The sequence below is a fragment of the Hydra vulgaris genome, chromosome 13, assembly GCF_038396675.1.
Source record: "Hydra vulgaris chromosome 13, alternate assembly HydraT2T_AEP".
Classification (NCBI taxonomy): Eukaryota; Metazoa; Cnidaria; class Hydrozoa; order Anthoathecata; family Hydridae; genus Hydra; species Hydra vulgaris.
The window spans coordinates 4,460,324-4,480,504 of NC_088932.1; the positions used below are offsets into that span (position 1 = coordinate 4,460,324).

Below are 20,181 nucleotides of genomic sequence, written 5' to 3' on the forward strand. Positions count from 1 at the left end.
CAGACTTTTGCCAGAAAACATGAAAAAATATGTATTTCGCAGAGAAAATACTTCAATTATTACCTTTAATTGTTGAAATGTCCTGACATATCAGAGTTTTTATCAAACTCTGTTACATGGTGATTGGCTAGATATATGTAAAATAGTTTTTTTTTGCTTTAAATCTGTGATCATAAAAGGTTCAGGGATTTTAAACATTCATTTTCAAATTTCGGCCGAAATTTCGGTTTCGGCCAAAATTTCGGTTTCGGTTTCGGCTACGGCTTCACTGAACCGAAATTTCGGTACTTTCGGGTTTCGGCTCAAATTTCGGTTTCGGTCGATCACTAGTCACATCGGAAAAGAGTACCATAGCAACAGGTTACAAAAGTTTAATGATTAAGATTTTCTTTTAACCCTGCAAAAAAAATTGAATCCTTATATAAGCGAAAAATACAAAAAAGATAAAAGGTTCATCTTGCTGAATAAATTTAAATTCAAAAATTTCTACGCTCAAAAATATTTTAAAAAAGGTTTGAAAATTGTAAACAAAAACACTAAAGTTGCTTTAGCTGAAAGTAGATATTATTCACAATCAGAGGTCTTGCATTTTATTTGAAAAATTTCTTCGTACAGCTCAAGTTATTTTCAAAATAATTTCATGAAAAAACTAGTTAAAAACCTATTTAATTATCTAAAATTGAACAAACTACTCGTTGTCACTGATTAGTTTTTATAACGCTGTTACCATAGCTATTTTAAAAATTCTTCAATAAATGTAATTCCACTGCGCATGCGTATAATAACTTTCCTCCTGCAAACGACCGTGTAGTACAAAAAAAAAAAATTTTTAGTTTGCACTAATTTTTTAATATAAAATCGGAGAAAAATTAGAGAGGCTTATAAAAAAAAAGCCTAACATTTAAAAAAATTCAAAAATTGAAAAAAATAAACTTGTTCAAAAAACATCACTTTAGGGGTCGTCCATAAAGTACGTACACTCATAGGGGGGAGGGGGGATCTTCAAAAAGCGTACGAAAGCGTATGGGGGGGGGGGGGGGGGTGGGTTGAATATAAAGGTACGTACGCACTAATTAAAAAAAGTAATTTTTCTTAGTTAATGCTTGTATTTCTAACTTACCACCACTCACAAATACTTATCTACAGCTAACGGGTGATGCGGAAGTTATCGGACAAAATAAAAACGTCAATAACTTATTTATAAATAAAAAAACAAACTACTATTATATTTTTTTTAAATAAAGCATTTATCTTTTAATAAAAATATATTATTTATTATATGAAAAAATACCACCATCTGCAATTGATCTCAATTTTGCTCTGACGCCTTTCATATGCGACTGTAAAAAGTTTAAATCAATTTCTTGTAGTTTTAGTTTAATGCGATCAGTCAAAACTTGCTCTGTTGAAGCTTGCCAATCTCCCTCGTAAACCTTCTGTGCCAAATGTCCCCAAAATTTTTCAATTATTCGTGCTTGAGGAACATTTGGGGGATTGGATTCTTTATCAACGTAATAGACATATTGGTCCATCCAATTTAGAGAACCTTTAGAATAATGAGAACTTGCTAAATCTGGCCAAAATAAATAGTTCAAGTCTCTATGATACTTGTGAATAAATGGAAGAAGTCGTTTTTCTAAACATTCATTAATATAGGTTGATGAATTGATCGCTACAGCCTTGGAAGTGCAAAACAATGGCTTGGACATACCACGGTCAGATATGGCTATCCACATTAATAATTTTTTTGGACATTTCTCTTTTCCTATAAAACGAACACTTTCTGGGCATGTCTTTTTGTTGTTTGTGTAGTATCCAGAATTTCCAGGCATGTTGTCCCCTGCAAAACAAAAGTATTTTTCGTCTACGATGACTAGAAGCGATTTTGTGTTATAGAGTTGGTTAACTAGTTTCCTGCTTCTTTTCTTTGCCTATATTTGTTGTTCTATAGTGTATTTTGGAGTTTTTTCACGTTTTCTATATTTAATATTCTTTTTTTTTTAACTGACGACCAATTGTCGATCGATTTACACTGAATTTAATACCTATTTTTCTCTGACTGACCCCTTTTCGATTGTTGACAAGTCTCGTTAATTCGGCCTTCTTTTCTCTCGTCCAGGATGTCGGACGACCCGGGTGCTTTCTATCAGAAAACGATTGAACAGTTTCAAGTCTTTTTAGGTTATCATATATTGTACTTCGAGCAAATCCTTCCTTTTCAAAATGATTTACGATTTTTTTTTTTTTATATTAGGTTTATTTACAAAAAACATTTTTAGTCGCTTTTGAAAAGATTCTCGTTCAGCTGCATTTAACCTCATTTTAAATAATTGTGTTTCAAATAATAAAGTTTATATTTTATAGAACGTTTATGCCTACGCATAAAACCACAAAAACTAATTTTTATGCTCAAATAATGAAATTAGGATTTGTCCGATAACTTCCGCATCACCCGTTAGATGTTTTTTAATAAATAACTAGATATTTTTGAATATAATAATAAATAAATAATTTTTTTAAAATAATAAAACCATGACCGTCACTATGAAATGACCGTTGAAGAGGGAGGGAAGTATACTTGCCCTTAAAGAAGATCTAATTACAATTTATTTTTGGAAACTTTAAAGTTCTTTTTACCAAAGGAACTTAAAAATTAGTAAAATTTGTTTAAATTTAACAATAAAAACGTAATAAGTTTTAAAGAACTTGGTAAAAATGTTGTGGGTTTTTAGTTTCAAATAAACAGGCCGGAATGTTTATATGGTACCTCATAGTTACGTTTGAAGTGTTTTACAAATGTAACATTTCACATACTTGGTTACGTTTATTAGTTATTTAGGAATAGGGAAAGTTTTAATGATAATGCACAATTATTGTATTTTCTTGCGATATTCAAAAAGATTTGATTGCGATAGTCATAACAATTGTTTTGACAATATCCAGCCTGGATAGTTTTTTCACAGTTTTTTGCATACCCTCCACCTATGTTGTTGTATCGCAATTAAAGTAGGAGATTAATTACCCCGAGGAAAACAAATTTGTGCTCAATCATATATAAATACGAAAATTTTTTGTGTATAAGAACATAGTTATTATTTCTTAAATATAAAAAATGTCACGTTACAAAATTGATTTGTCTTGTCGAGGCTAACTTATTTGATAAATAAAATAAACAAAGAAGCTTGAGAAAACTGGAGATTATAAATTTTTGAAAAGTATTTCAGCTAAAAAAAATGCAAGCAATCAATTAAGTGTTTGAAAATTTGAACATCAAGGTGACAGTTATTACTTTGCAATCATTTAAAAGATCGTTTACACGAAATAAAACAAAAAAGACTTGTTGAAAAATTTGTGCAGTTGATCTTTAAGCGCTTTTGCTGGCAAACAGGAAACTTTTAAATCAACAAACTGGCAAGAGTGTTTGTTTGGTACCTTTAAAGTATACGTTGTGGTTAAGGGCAGGGTGATACAATTTTTTTAAGTAATCACAAACTAAAAAAAAAACTGTTATCTTTATAGGTTTCAAAACATCGTTTTAATATTGCATAAACAAAATTAATAATATAGTCTTCATTAATCAATTAATTTAAATTGTTGGTGATCTAAATCAAAGGGTGATTTCACCCAATCAAATATGTTTTCAATGACATGAATTTGATCAGAATTACTTTCATTTACTGTTAAATGAGTATCATTGTTTTCATCGTCATTTTTATTTTGAGGTTGTGTTGATTACGTTTTTAAACATGCATTTGTGACGCTTAACACTTGCTTTAGAAGCGTGATAAATTTTGCAGGTTTTGCAAGTTCTTTGATCAATTTTTTGTTGTGAAATTGATGGGCAGTACAAATCAAAGGAAGCTTCCATCGAAATTTTGGAACCTATATATCCCAAGCGCTGCGCTAGAGAAGAAAAGTAAGGTTTAGGAATACTTCGTGTTAACTTTGGCTCAGGAATAAAAATTCCTTCAGCAGCATGACATGTGATTTTCAATCCATTTTGAATCTTGCTCTGGTACTGATGACAGTTTGGAAGGTTCAACATATTCAGCACAAACAGAATAGTTATCAATTACTATATCAGACCATACCTCAGCTAGAGTTTCTTCAGCTTTAGCAAAATTTTTTTTTTCTAAATCAACGCCAATTGTTTTTCCAGATGCATTTAGATGTGTCCCAAAATGATCATGTGGCAAAACCAATCCTGCTAACTCTCGACTCAGCGGAGCCATACGCCGTTCAACCCTATTATATGCTGAGTGATGAGGTGCATGAGTTCTTGTTAGATAGACATCCAAATCCCATTTTATAAATCTTGCAATTGCAACTTGCAATGGTTTACAAACCTTAGATTTTCATCAGGGCCTCCATCACATGCAACAACAAATATAGGTTTTACCTGACCTTCTGGAGTACAAATGTGAAGCTTAAAATTTTCAATTGAAACAAGACGCTCCAAATTACGACCATGAGTAAAAGCAGTGCTGCTATCATCCTTCATAGATCTAATAGCAATATACGTTGGTCCAGAATATGACACTGCGTCAGCAAATTTGTTTGGATCAATAATACAAGCTGCATAAACAGACGGTATAAGTTTATGTCTGGAAGCCACTAAAAATTCATGATCTGGCAAACATACTTGATAATCAAGATGCATCAAAAGTGGTGATTGTTTTGTTGCAGCTGCTAATCCTAATGGTACTTTGGCTTTGTCGTCTAGACTTAAATAAAAGCATGAATCTGGACCAAACATTGAACAAATTTCATCCATGTATTGCATGCACGCAAATGTAAATCCAGCATCGATATGCCTATCACGAGCTATATTAGCAGTCCTGACGTATTCCCTCAAGTGTGTTTGATCGCTTAGGCATCAGTCAAATAAGTTGCAGATCGCGATAAATAATAACCCAGTTTTAGTAGGCTTTTATTTAAGTCATCAAGTGTATACATGAACGTAACTCCTGCGATCTTCGTCGATCGCTAGCAGCGGCTCCTATTGATGCAATGATAACGATGGCAGTAAGAAGATCTGGCTGATCTTCAATTACAGCTGGTCTGCCATTTTTTTCTCTATTGATTTTAGAAAGTTTTGATTTTAAGTAGGGCGTGTCATCAACAGTATCATTAAGTGTTCGTTTCAAACTTGCTCGCCGTTGTCTTTGACGGATTGCCTCGCGTTTCATTTTTTTAAGACGGGTTTGTTTTATTTTTATTTGCTTTTCAACAAAAATTGATCTTATTTTAAGTTCGTCAGTTATCAATCCTGCACGGCGCACATTTACCAATGTTAACAGCTGCTCTTTTAACTGCGAAATTTCAGTTTAAATTTTCTCTTGTTGGGGAGTATGAGGTTTTTGCGGCTGATCAATTGGGACTTTTGTTTGTGATTTTTCACTTTTTTGAATATCAAATTTAGAAGAAGTAGCTAGTATTTCATCGATTTCAAAATCTATTTTGTCTGCTTCATCGGATGTTAACAAAGATTCTGGTCCCTCATCTGATATTTCGTTTATGAGAGGAAGCTTCACTGCAATAGATTGATTCTTCGATGTTTTAACATTAGACCAAAAAGACATCAACTGACTTTTGCTTTCCATTGTTTTTCGTGTGAGATCTTTTAAAACTGATTCATACGTTAATTCTTTATGCTTAACTTTATACCACAATCTATTAGCTTTTTTCTGTTGCTCCTGTTTACTTTTTTGTGGCATAGCTTTTGCTACTTGTTGGTAAATAATTTTGTACTTTTCATTATTATTCATTTTATTAATTCCGCCTTCTAACTAATTTTTAACTAACTATTTAAAGCACAACTTAAATTTACAAGGTACATTAAATGCAAACGGGGTTGTTTGTTTAGTTTTGAAATAATTTATAGTATCTTATTTTCATTATAAAATATTTTTTACAAAATAAAGATTATAAAAGTGTAAAAAATACTTTTAACATAACAATTTCAAAAATTAATATTTATAGTTTAACAATACTTTTAAACTTTAGCTTTTAAAGTTGTTACCCTTAACAACACTGTTATCGCGCTAACTAATTGAAAATTAAAATATGAAGAAATTCCAAAATTCTTTTTATACTTCATATTGTTTTTGAAAAGTATTGAGCAATTATTTTAATCAAATGGAACGTTTTGAAATATAAAGAATATCACCACTTTTTGATGACTTAATATTTTTACTCATTCCCGGCGTACTTAATGGACGATTCCTAATATTTAAATTTCTAAAATAATGTTGTTTTTAACTCATAAAGAGAAAAGAGAAGGAGGGGGGGAGGGGGTACTTCAAAAGCGTACGTACTTTTCAAAGGGGGTAGGGGGCTAAAAAGTACGAATGGCAACAGGGGGAGGGGGTCACATTTTTGAAATTTTCGGCGTACGTACTTTATGGACGACCTCTTACATGATGGTAATCATGTCATATTGCCTTTGAGCAATATGACGTTATCATGTCATAATGCCTTTGAACAATATGACGTAATTAAACATTTTAGTACAGATAAATGTTAAATTTAATCAATGTGTAACTTAATTATTAAACTATTTTCTTACAAAAATCAAAAAATGATCAAAACATAACATGTGTTTATAAGAACCTCATAATTATGAAACTATTAAATAATCTTGTTCTTTTCATAATAATTAGTTTTTATAACAATTTATAAAGACATAAACTCCATTTATAAGTAAAAGTATAAAATAACTGGTTGTATTAATAAATTTGTATTAAAATATTGCAAAAATATCAATAAACCATAGGGTGGAGCTTAAAACAACATTTTTGAAAAAAACCTGTTCTTACCCCTTTACTTTGTTCTATATAATACTAAAACAATATATATATATATATATATATATATATATATATATATATATATATATATATATATATATATATATATATATATATATATATATATATATATATATACATATATATATATTAGTCGAAAAATAGTAAAATCATGTAGTAAGGTAATAAAATGCATGTCCAATTATAGCGAGTAGTGGAACTTGCACAAAAAACGTTCAGTGAGTAGTGGAACTTGCAATATATTTGTAACATATATGTGTTTACACTTACATTTATTAAATATATAAATTGAATGAAAATTTTACTCAATACTTGAATAGAAACTGATAATAGATAAATAATAAACTAATAATAAAAAATCTTACTCGTTACATCTTCCAAATCTTGGTGAACATTATTTTCAATCATCTTGATCTCCAAAATAAAAAGTAAACTTGCTTTAAATACAAAAAAAAAGGTACTTTGAATCCACGAGGTTTTTACGACGGAACATTTCAGCAACAACGCATGCGCTAAACTTGTGACGCGCTTTCTAGGTCGTCTTTCTAGGTAAACCTACTTTTGATGCATCTTCTCTATTTTTACGCATCTTTGCGGCGAACAGACGTGTTTTTTTTTTTTTTTTTTCAGAAGAGATTTATTTCAGAAAAAAATACAAAAAACAAGTTTTTATTTTTGATGTATTTAAACTTTATGTTATATGGCACCAAGACAAATTGGTGAGTTGTTTTTAACAATACAGTCGAGTAACAATATTGTAGAGAACTATATAATAAATGTAGAGGAAATTTGTTCCCATCCAAAGGAAGTCATTATCAATGGGCTTTCGCAGTTTAAAGAGGCTGAAGTTTTTAAATTAAGAGTCGAATTGTTTACAGAAATATTAGAGCGTTTTGACATGGAGCAGTTCTCGTTGCTAAACATTATTCTAGACGCAGAAGACCCAGTGAAAAAAAATCTTAGAAAGCGGTATAAGATAATAACGTGTCTTGATGATATTTATCTGATGTCGATTACTATAGCGGAAAATCAACTCCATAAGGACTTCAATAAATTGCTTTCTAACTCCAAACAAGTTAGTCCACAAATTTATCAATCATCAGATATAAATATGACATCGATCTTAAAAGAAATTATCGATCGCTTAAAGGCATTACAATCGGAAAATAAAAAAATCATGGCAGATTTGCATTTATTACAGGAAAAATACGACGCATTACAAAAAACAAATAGCGAAATTGTGAAAATTCAATGTGCGTCACAATCTGTTAACGCAAGTAACAGTAAACCACAAGAAGTTTTAAAATCTATTGTTTCAAATTCAATAAATTATCATTCCGCAAACCAAATAAATACACTGCAAGATGTTCCTGTATGCTCCATTGCAGAGGATTCTAGTTTGAAAGTTGATTGTAGAAATAAAAGTAGAGATTCCTACGCAACCGTGGTTAAATTGCTTAAGCCTGAACCGCAAAAAGAAAACGAATTTATAGCAGACTATCAAGATTTCAAAGTGATAGGAAAAAATAATAGAGTCATAAATAGCCAAATAGATAAGCAGAGGATAAAACCCGTCTTTGGTAATAAAGTCGTTAACAACAGAAACTCGATTGCAGGGCAACGTATTATTCGAGAGTCTTATATATTTGTAGGCGGTGTTTGTAATTCCTTATCTGAAGAAGATCTTTCAAACTACATGAATAAAGAAATTGGTATTACGCCATTAGACATTAAGCTTAACAGAGAAAACATGTACAACCGATCCTTCAAAGTGAAAATTAAAAGTAGCGAAAAAAGAATGGTACTTAAACCCGATGTTTGGGATAATAACATTATTGTCAAACCGTTTAGAATGCACCGTGAAACACTATCAATCAAAAAAACACATCAAAATATTGAAAAACAATTGCCACAATTCTTAAATCACTCTACATCATTCATGCAACAATCAAATTATAAATCATAATGGGAGAAAAAGAATTAAATTTAACTAATACAATATTAACACTTTGTGCGTTTAACTGTCAAAGTTTTAAATCGAACTCGTATTATATCTCTAAATTATTAAAGTATTTCGATATTATTTTTATTTCGGAGCACTGGCTGCTAAACATCGAGAGTTTTCTGTTAGATAATGTTGCATTACTAACACATAATGTTATCTTTCATGCGGCAGAAAAAAATACACACGGTAGACCGTATGGAGGAAACGCATTCTTTATTAAAAAAGGTATGTCGTCTTTTCATATAATACATGAGGATGAAAACATTCTTGCAATAAAAGGCACAATAAACAAGCGTCATTTAATTTTTATTGGGGTTTACCTTTCATGCTGTCGTAACAATAATGAATCGTACGATAAATATTCTTCTCAACTACATACAATTACTTCAATCATGAACAACTATGAGGATGAAGCAGAATGTATTATATCTGGAGATTTTCAGTCATTTCCTTATAAAATATATGATTTAGAATTTCGTAACAACAAAACACGAAACAATCTTTCAAAACATCTCACAAACTTTATTAAATCAAATGAGTTGGTTTTTGTCGATATAGTCAATGGTGCTGGTCCTACCTACACCTATCAACATAAAACTCTTTTAAATTCTTCTTACATTGACCATATAGCATCTTCAAAAAATACAGAACTATGTTTTACAAATTGTCAAGTTATTCCCCCTTCACCGTTTAATAATAGTGATCACCTTCCGATATCCACAAGTATCAACCTTAGAGGTAGCAGCTTATCTAACGAAATAAATAATAAAATGAAAAAGTATGATTCAGTTCCAAAACATGCATGGAAGAATGAAAAGTTTATTGATTTTTATAATCATAATCTATCTATAGCTTTTAGCAATTACACATTTATAGATGAAAAAATAGAAGCAGAAATTAAAATCACATGTTCCAAAATCAAAAATGCAGCTCTCTCGGCAAGGTTCGTGTTTCGGAGTTAAAGAGTTGAGAGAGGGTTGTACCACGAATAATGACTAAAAAAAAAAAAAAAAAAAAAAAAAAAAAAATATTAAAAAAAAAAAAAAAAAAAAAAAAAAAAATGAGTATCCTCCTCGACTGTAGTGGCCCCCCTCGGGCCTTGGGGAGGTGAATAATCTAAAAAAAAAAAAAAAAAAAAAAAAAAAGTTAAACAGTGTTTTGGACAACAAGTGACATGTAAGTATTCAAAATCTTGGTGGACATCAGAGCTTAAAAGATGTAAAGATAACCTATCCTTTCACTATAAGCAATGGCAAAAATCCGATTATAACAAGTCAGTAGAATGCGTAGTCTACAAAAGATATATCTATTCCCGAAAAAACTTCCGTAAAGCTGTTAAAGCAGCACATAACAAAAAAATCTACGAAAAAACTAAAAATATCGAATATCTACGCAATACTAATCCTCAAAAGTTTTGGGACAATATTCGCAAAATAAAAAACAAAAAGAATACTCGACTCTTTACAATTAATAAATTGCAAAACAAAAATGAAATCGTTGAAGAATTTAGCCATCACTTTCAAAAAATACTTAATACGCCGCAATGTACAAATAAAGAATTTAATCCTCAACAAATTCCACATATAAGTAAAGAGCCTAATTCAAAGTTTATTTCAACAGCTGATATTGAAAAATGTATTTTAAATCTTAAAAATAATAAATCCTACGATTGTTTCGGAATAAGTGCTGAACATCTTAAAAACTCTCGCAGTAATAATCTTCTAATGTTACTCGCTTCTTTTTACAACAGCATGTTAACAAATGGAAAGGTTCCCAAATGTTTATCAACAGCCACAATTATTCCATTAGTTAAGTCTTATAAAACATCACTGGAAAATCCAAATAACTACAGAGGAATCAGCATTCTACCTATTTTTACGAAACTTCTCGAATATCTTATTGTACACATATGTCCAGATATCACAGAGAGTCATTCACATCAATTTGGGTTTAAAAAAAATAGCTCTACCCTTCACGCAGAATTTCTTCTGAGTGAAACAATAAAACACTATAATCATAACAATTCACCTGTATATATATGCAGTTTAGATGCTAACAAAGCTTTTGATAGTTGTAACTGGGATTTACTATTTGAGAAACTATATTATCAGAAAAAAATCCCACTATCGGTAGTTCATACCATTTCATCGTTATATCGGTCAGGTACTGCTAATGTATCATATCTTGGATGCACATCAGAAGAGTTTAGGTTGTCTCAGGGAGTTCGACAAGGGTCCATACTTTCGCCTCATCTTTACAATATTTATACTGAAAATCTTTTAGAGAAAATTGTCTCAGAATCCAAAGTAGGAACTTCAATAAACGGAGTATACACTGGTGTCATTGCGTATGCAGATGATATAATTTTGCAAAGTTCAACTATATCTGGTCTTTAAAATCTTATTAACATCGTCCAAAAGTATGTAATATCAAACTTTATCAAACTAAATGCAGAAAAAACGGAATTTTTAATATCTGGAGTAAGCTCGATCATCAATAACGTGATTTATGTTAACGATGCTCCTATTAAGTTTCAAAGCAATTTAAAACATCTTGGTTTCCTTTGGGATAATAAGAACAAAAATATGACGGCAACACTCCAAAAAACGAATATAAATGAAAGGATAACGCAATTTTTATCTGTTGCAAAAGCACTTATAAGAAACGGAATTCGCTTCTGCCAGCCTGCTACGATTATTTATTTATTTAATTCCCTAGCTATTCCAACGCTATTATACGGACTAGAACTGGGTGGTTGCAACAATAAGTTTCTACAGAATATTGATAAAGTTGGACGATCTGTCTTAAAATCATTTTTTAATATTTCTAAGCATAGTAAAAATTACCTCCATTCTTTTTTCAAAGTAGACTCTGTATCGAACATTCTTATTTATAACAAATTAAACTTATTTATCAGGCTACTTAATGACCCCATATGTTACTCCATTATAATCACTCAGTTGCCGTGTATAAATAACCAAAGTTTATTTGTTGGTGAGATATGGCTAATATGCAAGCAATTTGGTATTAATATGCTGCAATGTATGATCGAGGGCAATAAAATTAAAACTGCACGCCCTAAGGAAGTGTTAGATGCCAATATCACCGCAATTTTAAAACAATCTGTCCAATTATGGAATTTAAAGGAACAAAGACTTATATTTAGAACTTTGATGGAAGAAAATATTCCAAGAACAGTACAAGAATACACATGTCATTTTCTTTATTTGTTTTTTTACCTACAATTTATGTAATTATTGGGTGTTTAAAAGAATATATATATATATATATATATATATATATATATATGTATATATATATATATATATATATATATATATATATATATATATCTAGGGCCAACCTTATCTAATTTTATATTTTGCGTGTTCAATTTGTATATCATATTTCAACCTTGTTTCCTGTTTTTAAAGACAATATTTTAATGGTTGCTAATATTTTGACCCATAAAATGAAATTTTACATAAATGAGTTATTTTAAGCATAAAATCAATGTGAAAAATATATTTAAACATCCACTTTAATTATTTAACTTTTAACTGGAATATTACCTAAACTAACACTTTACATAGATGCTAATTATTGACGAAGTAAAATTTTTATGATATTTGGGTTAGTTTTTAATAAAAATATTGTTAATCGTCTCTCAAAAAATTTTAGTTTCTATAACCGATCATTTTTTTATGAAATATATTTTCATTTTTTAGTCAAGAGGTTTTTATAAAATCTTCATTTTTATGATGGCTGAAAAATATCAACAAAAATTACTTATAGTATGCAGAATTTGTGGAAATTTGAATGGAAAAGACTATAAAAACCATCAGTAGGCGTGATAGAATTTATAATATTTTTAAAATAAATATTTAAAATAAATGTTTAGATGTTCATCCAGCACAAATGTGTTTGAAATGCAATGCAACTATGGTGAATTATGAAAACCGAGGTAATAAAACTTTCAATGCTATACCAAAAATTTGGTTAAAATGTCAAGCAAATGAGTGTAATTGTGTATTTGGTAAAGCTGGTCGAAAACCAAAGCCAAATGTAGGAAGACCAGGAGCATTTAAAAGATGGACGCAAATAAACCTTAATCTGTTTCTAAAATCCTTACCTTTGAACCAAGATCAGTATTCTGAATTAAATCTTGAGCTCAATCCTCATTTAACATTATGTATTTGTAAAGTTGGTGAAAAAATTATGCATCAACCAGTTGTGATTAAAGATTGTCAGCATTCTTTTTGTAGCCGATGCATTGCATTGCTTATTAAAGGTAAACTAGAAAATGAAGCAAAATGTTCTATATGTTCAACCTACATCATGGTTAATAGCCTTTGCAGTTCTTTGCATGTATCAGAAATGATAAAACATTCATATATAGCATGCAGATTTTGTGAAAAAAAAATTCTTTTTAAAGACAAATATGAATGTCATGATTGCCAAAACGATCATTTAAAGAGAGAGCATAGTACAATTCATTGATTCTTTCTACAAGTCAATAAATCAAATGATATCCCTCGAAATATTGAAGCTGCAGTCGTGCTGGTGATTAAGCAAAAACTTGAGCATTCAAAAACAACTACAATAGAATTTCCATCTGGTGGGCCAAGAGTAAGTATTCAAAAAAAAATTAATATCGTTATGCAAAATTTTATGGAAAAAATGAATTAGTCTAAAGTTTAAAATAAACATAATAATAGAGATTATTGTTATGATATTTTTAATGTATAAATATATACTTTTTTTAAAGCCTCTTTGCTTAACTGTAACACCTAAAGCTTACAAGGAAAGTGCATCATGCAGTACAAGTACGCTTAAAAAAAGAAACAGACTTCTAATGGAGGAGGTTAGTCATTAGAATTTCTAAAGATTCACAAGTAATGCAAACTGCAGTTATGCTAAAATCATTTCATTATAATCAAAAGAGAAAAATTTTGGAAAATGCTAACGTTGGAGTTGTTGAATTTTCTGCAGAAGAATTGGTTGCCTTTAAAGCTAATGTAGGGATACCATGGAATAAACTAAAAACAATGACTAGGTAAAATATTTTTTCAATTAGTTAAAGAAATTTCAATTATTAAAAAAGTTTACACATAAATGTATGTAAAGATGTGTTAAAGTGAGTTTTTAATAATGTCTTGTTAATGCTTTTATAATAAAAAAAATTAATTTGAGGAAAAAGTTTACTCACAAAATATTGTCGATGGTTGAATTCAAGAAATGTCCAGACTGCTTCTAACAGTAAACAAAGAGTTGTTGCAAATACCTGGGCAGATAATGATCTTATTGTGTTGGATGAGAATTTTACATTTCAAAATGAAAATAATAACTCTACTCTTGAAATCAAACATGCTCCCTGGGCATACATAGAAAATCTACCTTCAAATATTGAAAACCGGCTAAATGTTCTTCAAAGGTATAAAGTTTAATATATTTGCAAAAGTTATAAAGTTTAATATATTTTTTACTTAAACATATAAAGAGTTGAAGCTATTATTCTTTTTTTAATGCTTTTTTTTTTTAATTTTAAGTTTCAGGTTAATAAAACAAAATGGAATAAAGTGTGATGAAATCCACATAAAAATTGGTGGAGATTATGGAGATGGTTCATTTAAAATGAGTTATCAAATAGTTAACCAAGATCAACCAAACTCAAAATCAAATAGTATTGTGTTCAGCACATTTGAAGCCAAAGACCATTGAACTAACCTTATAGTAGGACTGTCTCGTTACACATTGCAAGTTGATGAGATACAAAACATGATATGGCAGTAAGTTGGCATTGGCAATAATGCCAATGATAAAATGCAATTATAGTTTATATAAAATTATATTCTTTTTATTTATTTAAATTGTTATTTTTTTATGCTTACAATTCAATTGTTAATTATCAGTTATTAATATTTAGAAATTGCAATGTTCGTGTCTTTATGTTTGGTGATTATGGTTTTCTTTGCAGCGTATATGGAGTTACAGGAGCTATTGGTAAGTTTGCTCTGCTTTTTTTACACTTATACGAAAAACCATTTCTTTTAGAAAGTAAATAAACCTTATCAAGGAAACTTAAGGACTTTAAAAACATTAAAAATTAATGAAAACCTTACTATACTGATAGCATTTCTGTTATGCATAGGTCGGCATTGCTGTCTTTTTTGTGACATCACCAAAAAAGATATCCAACTAGCTCCATTATGTAGAGAGCATGTTATTTCACAAAGGTCTTTAAACTCCTTACATGTATCTTTGGGTACTTATTTAAAGTTTTTCAACATGTTCAAAGAGGAATGCCACTTAATAGATATAAAGCTTGCTGGAGAACTTGCTTTAAAGAATAATATAATTGGTAAAGCTGATTTTGGCAAATATGTTAACATGCATGTTCAATCCAATCTTGTAAAATGTGTTATTGAAGACTGTGACAATAAAATTGCACTTCTACAAGACACAATTTCTCTAAAGGTTATATGTGAGCCAGATAAAACAGAAGAAATTAGGAACATGTATACACCAAGAATAGTTTACTATGATTTAATAAAAAACGACAAGGTATTTATTATTATGAAACTATGTTTGCAAAAATGTTTAATTAAGTTTAAAATGAAATTTTTGTTAAATAAAAATATTATTAAAAATTTATATATGTATGCTTTTATTTTAAAATTTTAAATATATATTTTTCTAGATAAAAGAATTAAGTTCATTAAATGAAGCAAACGTACTTGATAAAACTTCAGGTCCCTGCATTCAGCAACTTGATGAAGTGTTGAAGGCTAATAAAGTAGAAAGACAGGCTTATCATGGAAAATGCTTTGTTGGAAACCATGTTCACATAATGCTTAAGGTTTTTATTTAATAGTATATATTATTTATATTTTAATGTGTTTTTTTATTAGGAACAGTTGTTCTGAAAAGCAGCAATTGAAAAACATGAGGTCACTGGGAAAAATCCTAAAGTGGCTTTCGAATTGTTAATATAAAACCTTTAATTTTTTTCTAATTTTTTGTTTTGAACTACCCGATCCTTGCAAATTAGAGGGATTAGAGACACCCCTGCTTATTACACTAACTACAATTAAGCAGAAAAAGTAAATTTGTTATTACAAAAATAAGCTAATGCTTGTCGACAAAAACAAAAGTTATTAGAATTGATCAAAAATCCGCAGAAATCAGTTTAATCTCATGCAAAAGTGTTGTTTTTTTTTGTTGTAAAATATTGAAAAATTATTTAATTTTATAAATATTTTTTTAGCCTCAGCCATTGTTAGATTTGTGCAATTCCATTCCAAAACTAATCTCAACTCTTGGTTTTATTGGCACCGATATTCATTTATTATCTGTTAAAGTGAGCCAGAATTTTAGGCAGTTATTTCATTATTATTCAAAATGTCATAAGCTCATGAACAGCTCGCAATCTTTTCAGAGAATGATATTCAAGAATTAGGTAGGTTTTCTTTTTAAGCAGATTGGTGATTGAGCTAATTGAAAAGTAAATTTTGCAAACAAGCATGATTGTCTTGATTGCTTTTAGGTAGATATTTGATTAGTATATTTAAAGAAAGTTGTGTAAAAGATTTTCAATACTCAAATTATTTAATTTTAGACTTAGCAATCCGTACGCTTATGGAGTATTATCGGTTGACTTGGCCAAGTGCATCTGTAACTCCAAAGATGCATTTGCTTGAATCCCATGTAATTCAATTTATTCAGAAATGGCATTAAGCATTGGCGTTTAAGGCGGCGAAAGTTTACATTCCGAATTTAACAACCTTAATCGTTTGTTTTGGCATATGAAAGGCTGTAGTCGTTTGAAAAGCACGCTGAAAGAACATTATCTCAGAAACATCCGAAAGCTAAAGCTATGAAACCAGAAATAAAAAAAAGAAAAAAAAATGTTTAGATCTTAAATTTGTATTGAAAATCCAATCTTTTAAAAAAAAGGTTTTCTAAGGAGTATATAATTCAGAAATGTATTATTATTTAAAAATAATAATAATGGCTCCCTATTCTGCACCATTACCGAAAACTAAAAAAAAATAATTGTACTTGAAGTTTTCTAGTATGGAAGTATATATTGATATAATTATTAGGTAACCAAAAAAGTTCGTGCGGTTTTTGGTAATTGAATTGTTTTTAGCATTTTTTACAACACCCACATCGCACAAGGCAAGTAGCTTTGTTGCGTAATAGAACGCGTGTGTCACGCGCAGTTGCTGCATATATAGTGTAGGCTTGTAACGAGCTTACAGGAAAGGTTTTGTGTAAAGAAAGGATGGCAACCCAACCAACGATTATTCGATCTTGCTTACTTTACGAGTTCAAACTTGGAAGGAATGCAACACAAGCGGCCAAAAACATCTGCACAGCATTTGGAGAAGGTACAGTAAGTGAACGCACAGCACAGAAGTGGTTTCAGCGATTCTCTTCGGGAGATGAGTCCATCGAAGACCTGCCGCGTTCTGGACGCCCATTGTTGGTTGATGAGGATGAACTGAAGGACGCTGTCGAGTCTGACTCCAGCCAAACTTGCCAAGAACTTGCAGTGAGGTTTGCTGTGAGTGTTGAAACCATCCGCCTGCATCTGCATGCGATTGGGAAAGCGTGGAAGCTGAGTCGGTGGGTTCCGCACAAATTGTCAATCGACAACAAGAAGCAACGGCTTACGATCTGCACATCACTCTTATCACGCCACAATGTTGAGCCTTTTCTTGATCGTTTATTGACATGCGACGAAAAATGGATTGTGTACAACAATACCAAGCGTTGCTACCATTGGTTGTCCCCCGATGACCCCATCCCAAAGACACCCAAGCCCAATCTCCACGAGCGGAAGGTTTTGCTCTGCATTTGGTGGACTACAGCTGGTGTGGTGCATTACGAGCTGCTCCCAACAGGCCAAACCATTACTGGACTGGTCTACTCAGCACAGCTGCAACGAGTTCACGACCTGTTGCTTGTAAAGCAGCCTGCACTGGTGCACAGGAGAGGAGTTCTGCTTCTCCACGACAACGCGAGACCGCACACCGCTCGCGTGACTCAGGACAAGCTCCAAAGCCTTGGTTGGGAGAGTTTGCCTCATCCACCATACTCGCCAGACCTCTCCCTTACTGATTTCCATTTTTTCCTTTCCCTGGGAAATCATTTAAAAGGACAGCAGTTCCGAGACCAGGACGCGGTTGAAACGGAGTTGAAAGCTTTTATAGACTCAAAGGACCGAGAATTTTTTAGAAGTTGAATAAATAAGCTTGTTTTACGTTGGGAAAAAGTTTTAGATGCTAATGGTGACTATTTTGATGAATAAATGTACTTACTTTTGTCGTTTTGTGTGTTTTTATTATATACGGAAAAACCGCACGAACTTTTTTGGTTACCTGATAATATTGCTGTTGAAAATTTCCCGGATTTATAATCAAATAGTTTATAAGGTAGCATTGTGCATAAGAAATGTAATATCAGTAGAAACTGCCGTAGAACCCCGTAAATTCAGACCCTGGATAAGTCGAACTTTTACTAAGTCAGATATATAATTTCCTTTGAACACTCTATAAATACTGAGAGCTTCGTTTAAGGACATTCGCTAAGTCGGACTATTATTTATTATCGAACTTCATCTATTCCCCTTGAGAGTCCGACTTAACAAGGTTCGTACTTAATGAAAAATTACAATAGAAAAATGTTGCATGAAGTTTAAGTACTTTTAAATAAATATTTTCTATGCATTACAACATTAAATATTGCATAGTTATAGTTTAATTAATACGTTACACAATTAAAAGTAGATTTTCTTGTTAATATCTTGAATATCATAAATCTTATAAGTTGTTACTCAATAAAATATGACATTATCTATGTCTGCAAGTTAAGGACAAACATTAGAAATTCCATAACTGTGGAATCTCTTACGCATTTTAAAGTAAATGATTACAAGTGTAATTATTTACACTTGTAATCATATGTATTTATAATTTATACATTATAAGTATAAATTATAAATACATGTATCTCTTAACATGTTTATAATTACTTAGTTAGAATTAAATGATACAACACCAGACTTTGTGCAATTTTAGGTTTTTATAAAGGAAAGAAATTTTTTCAGAACGCACAAAAAGTATAGAATATATACATAGCTTGCCGTAAAATCATTTTATTTTAGTTAAAAAAATGATCGGTTAAAACAGAACATACAGTTTTTTTTTGATTTTTTTACAGAATTTGAATCAATTAAACTTTTTGGTCAAAAAATTTTCAAACAAAAGATATTCTATAGGTTGTATGACATATGTTTAGTTTTTAAACTTAAAAAACCTTTAATTTTGAACTGAGATATTTTCTTTGTTTACAAACATTCTCATTTATTTTTACGATTTCGGTTAAACACTTAAGGATATAAAATTCCAAAAATGTATTGTGTTTATTTATTCATATGAAATTTGTACTTCATTAATAACAAATAAAAAAAACAAATTTTCATTATTTGCCGAAAAATCTAATCGCCATTTTTTTTGTGTAACTTTATCAAACGTAACTTATGCGCATGCTCACAATAAAATATAATGCTTAAATCGCCGTGAGAGAAACAAGTTAAGGGCGGTTGTGGCGGTCATTGTATTCAGAACTAATCCCTTATGAAGCGAGCGGTCTACCACTACACTACTATTGCTTTTTACAAATAACAAATGTTACTTGAAAAAAAAAATTTTTTAAAGGAAAATTTACCCATTCTGTTTAAAATTTACCGGTAAACTTACCGGTAAATTTTGAACCAAAGTTTACCGGAAAATTTACATCACTAATACTTATGCCAAATATATAACTGAAAAAAATAAAACATTTTTCTTTCTTAAATACTTCCATTTAAAATAGCATTTCACTTTCTATTAAATCAAAAATCTAAAGAAACAACACTTGTTTGTTTACACATTTTCCGTAATTATGGTACCAATATTGATAATGACACCAAACAAGAAATCGTTCCTGTTACGGCATTGCACAGTGGGCCAGAACTTTTTTTCCGTGGCCAAAAGTCCCAAAAAAATCAAATCTTCTAAACTTTCTTTTTAGTTTATTATTAAAACATAGGAGCTTTACTCTACTTTAAAATTTATCCGTTTAATTTCTAGAGATGAAGGCAAGCTTCCTAGAACCATTCAAAATTGTCAATTTTTAGCAAATTTTTTTTTTCAAAAATACGTATCCTCAAAATCTTCATAACTTTTTTTAATTACAAAAGCTTAAGACTATTTTTATTTTAAATAAACATATTAACTTAGTGCTTATAAAAAGTATATGTTTTAGTTATATATTTGTATTTAAATTATTCATGTCTTA

At 30.4% G+C, this 20,181-nt stretch overlaps 4 protein-coding genes across 4 annotated transcripts; 3 read left to right on the plus strand and 1 right to left on the minus strand.

The window, feature by feature from the left end:
• Nucleotides 1-1,268: 1,268 nt before the first annotated feature.
• On the minus strand, nt 1,269-1,832 carry LOC136089545 (uncharacterized). Its single transcript, XM_065815597.1, has one exon. The coding sequence runs from the start codon at nt 1,830-1,832 to the stop codon at nt 1,269-1,271; it is 564 nt and encodes a 187-aa protein (XP_065671669.1).
• Nucleotides 1,833-9,062: 7,230 nt separating this feature from the next.
• On the plus strand, nt 9,063-14,556 carry LOC136089546 (uncharacterized). The gene is made up of 8 exons (XM_065815598.1): nt 9,063-9,773; nt 10,083-11,223; nt 12,737-13,126; nt 13,349-13,464; nt 13,604-13,699; nt 13,779-13,891; nt 14,072-14,269; nt 14,385-14,556. Exons 1-8 carry the CDS (start codon nt 9,063-9,065, stop codon nt 14,554-14,556), a joined length of 2,937 nt encoding a protein of 978 aa, XP_065671670.1.
• Nucleotides 12,318-16,789, plus strand: LOC136089233 (uncharacterized). The gene is made up of 8 exons (XM_065815029.1): nt 12,318-13,464; nt 13,604-14,269; nt 14,385-14,624; nt 14,762-14,838; nt 14,987-15,399; nt 15,536-15,694; nt 16,103-16,294; nt 16,454-16,789. Exons 3-7 carry the CDS (start codon nt 14,614-14,616, stop codon nt 16,292-16,294), a joined length of 852 nt encoding a protein of 283 aa, XP_065671101.1. The 5' UTR covers nt 12,318-13,464; nt 13,604-14,269; nt 14,385-14,613; the 3' UTR covers nt 16,454-16,789.
• Nucleotides 16,790-17,122: 333 nt separating this feature from the next.
• Nucleotides 17,123-18,085, plus strand: LOC136089547 (histone-lysine N-methyltransferase SETMAR-like). Its single transcript, XM_065815599.1, has one exon. The coding sequence runs from the start codon at nt 17,123-17,125 to the stop codon at nt 18,083-18,085; it is 963 nt and encodes a 320-aa protein (XP_065671671.1).
• Nucleotides 18,086-20,181: the final 2,096 nt, after the last annotated feature.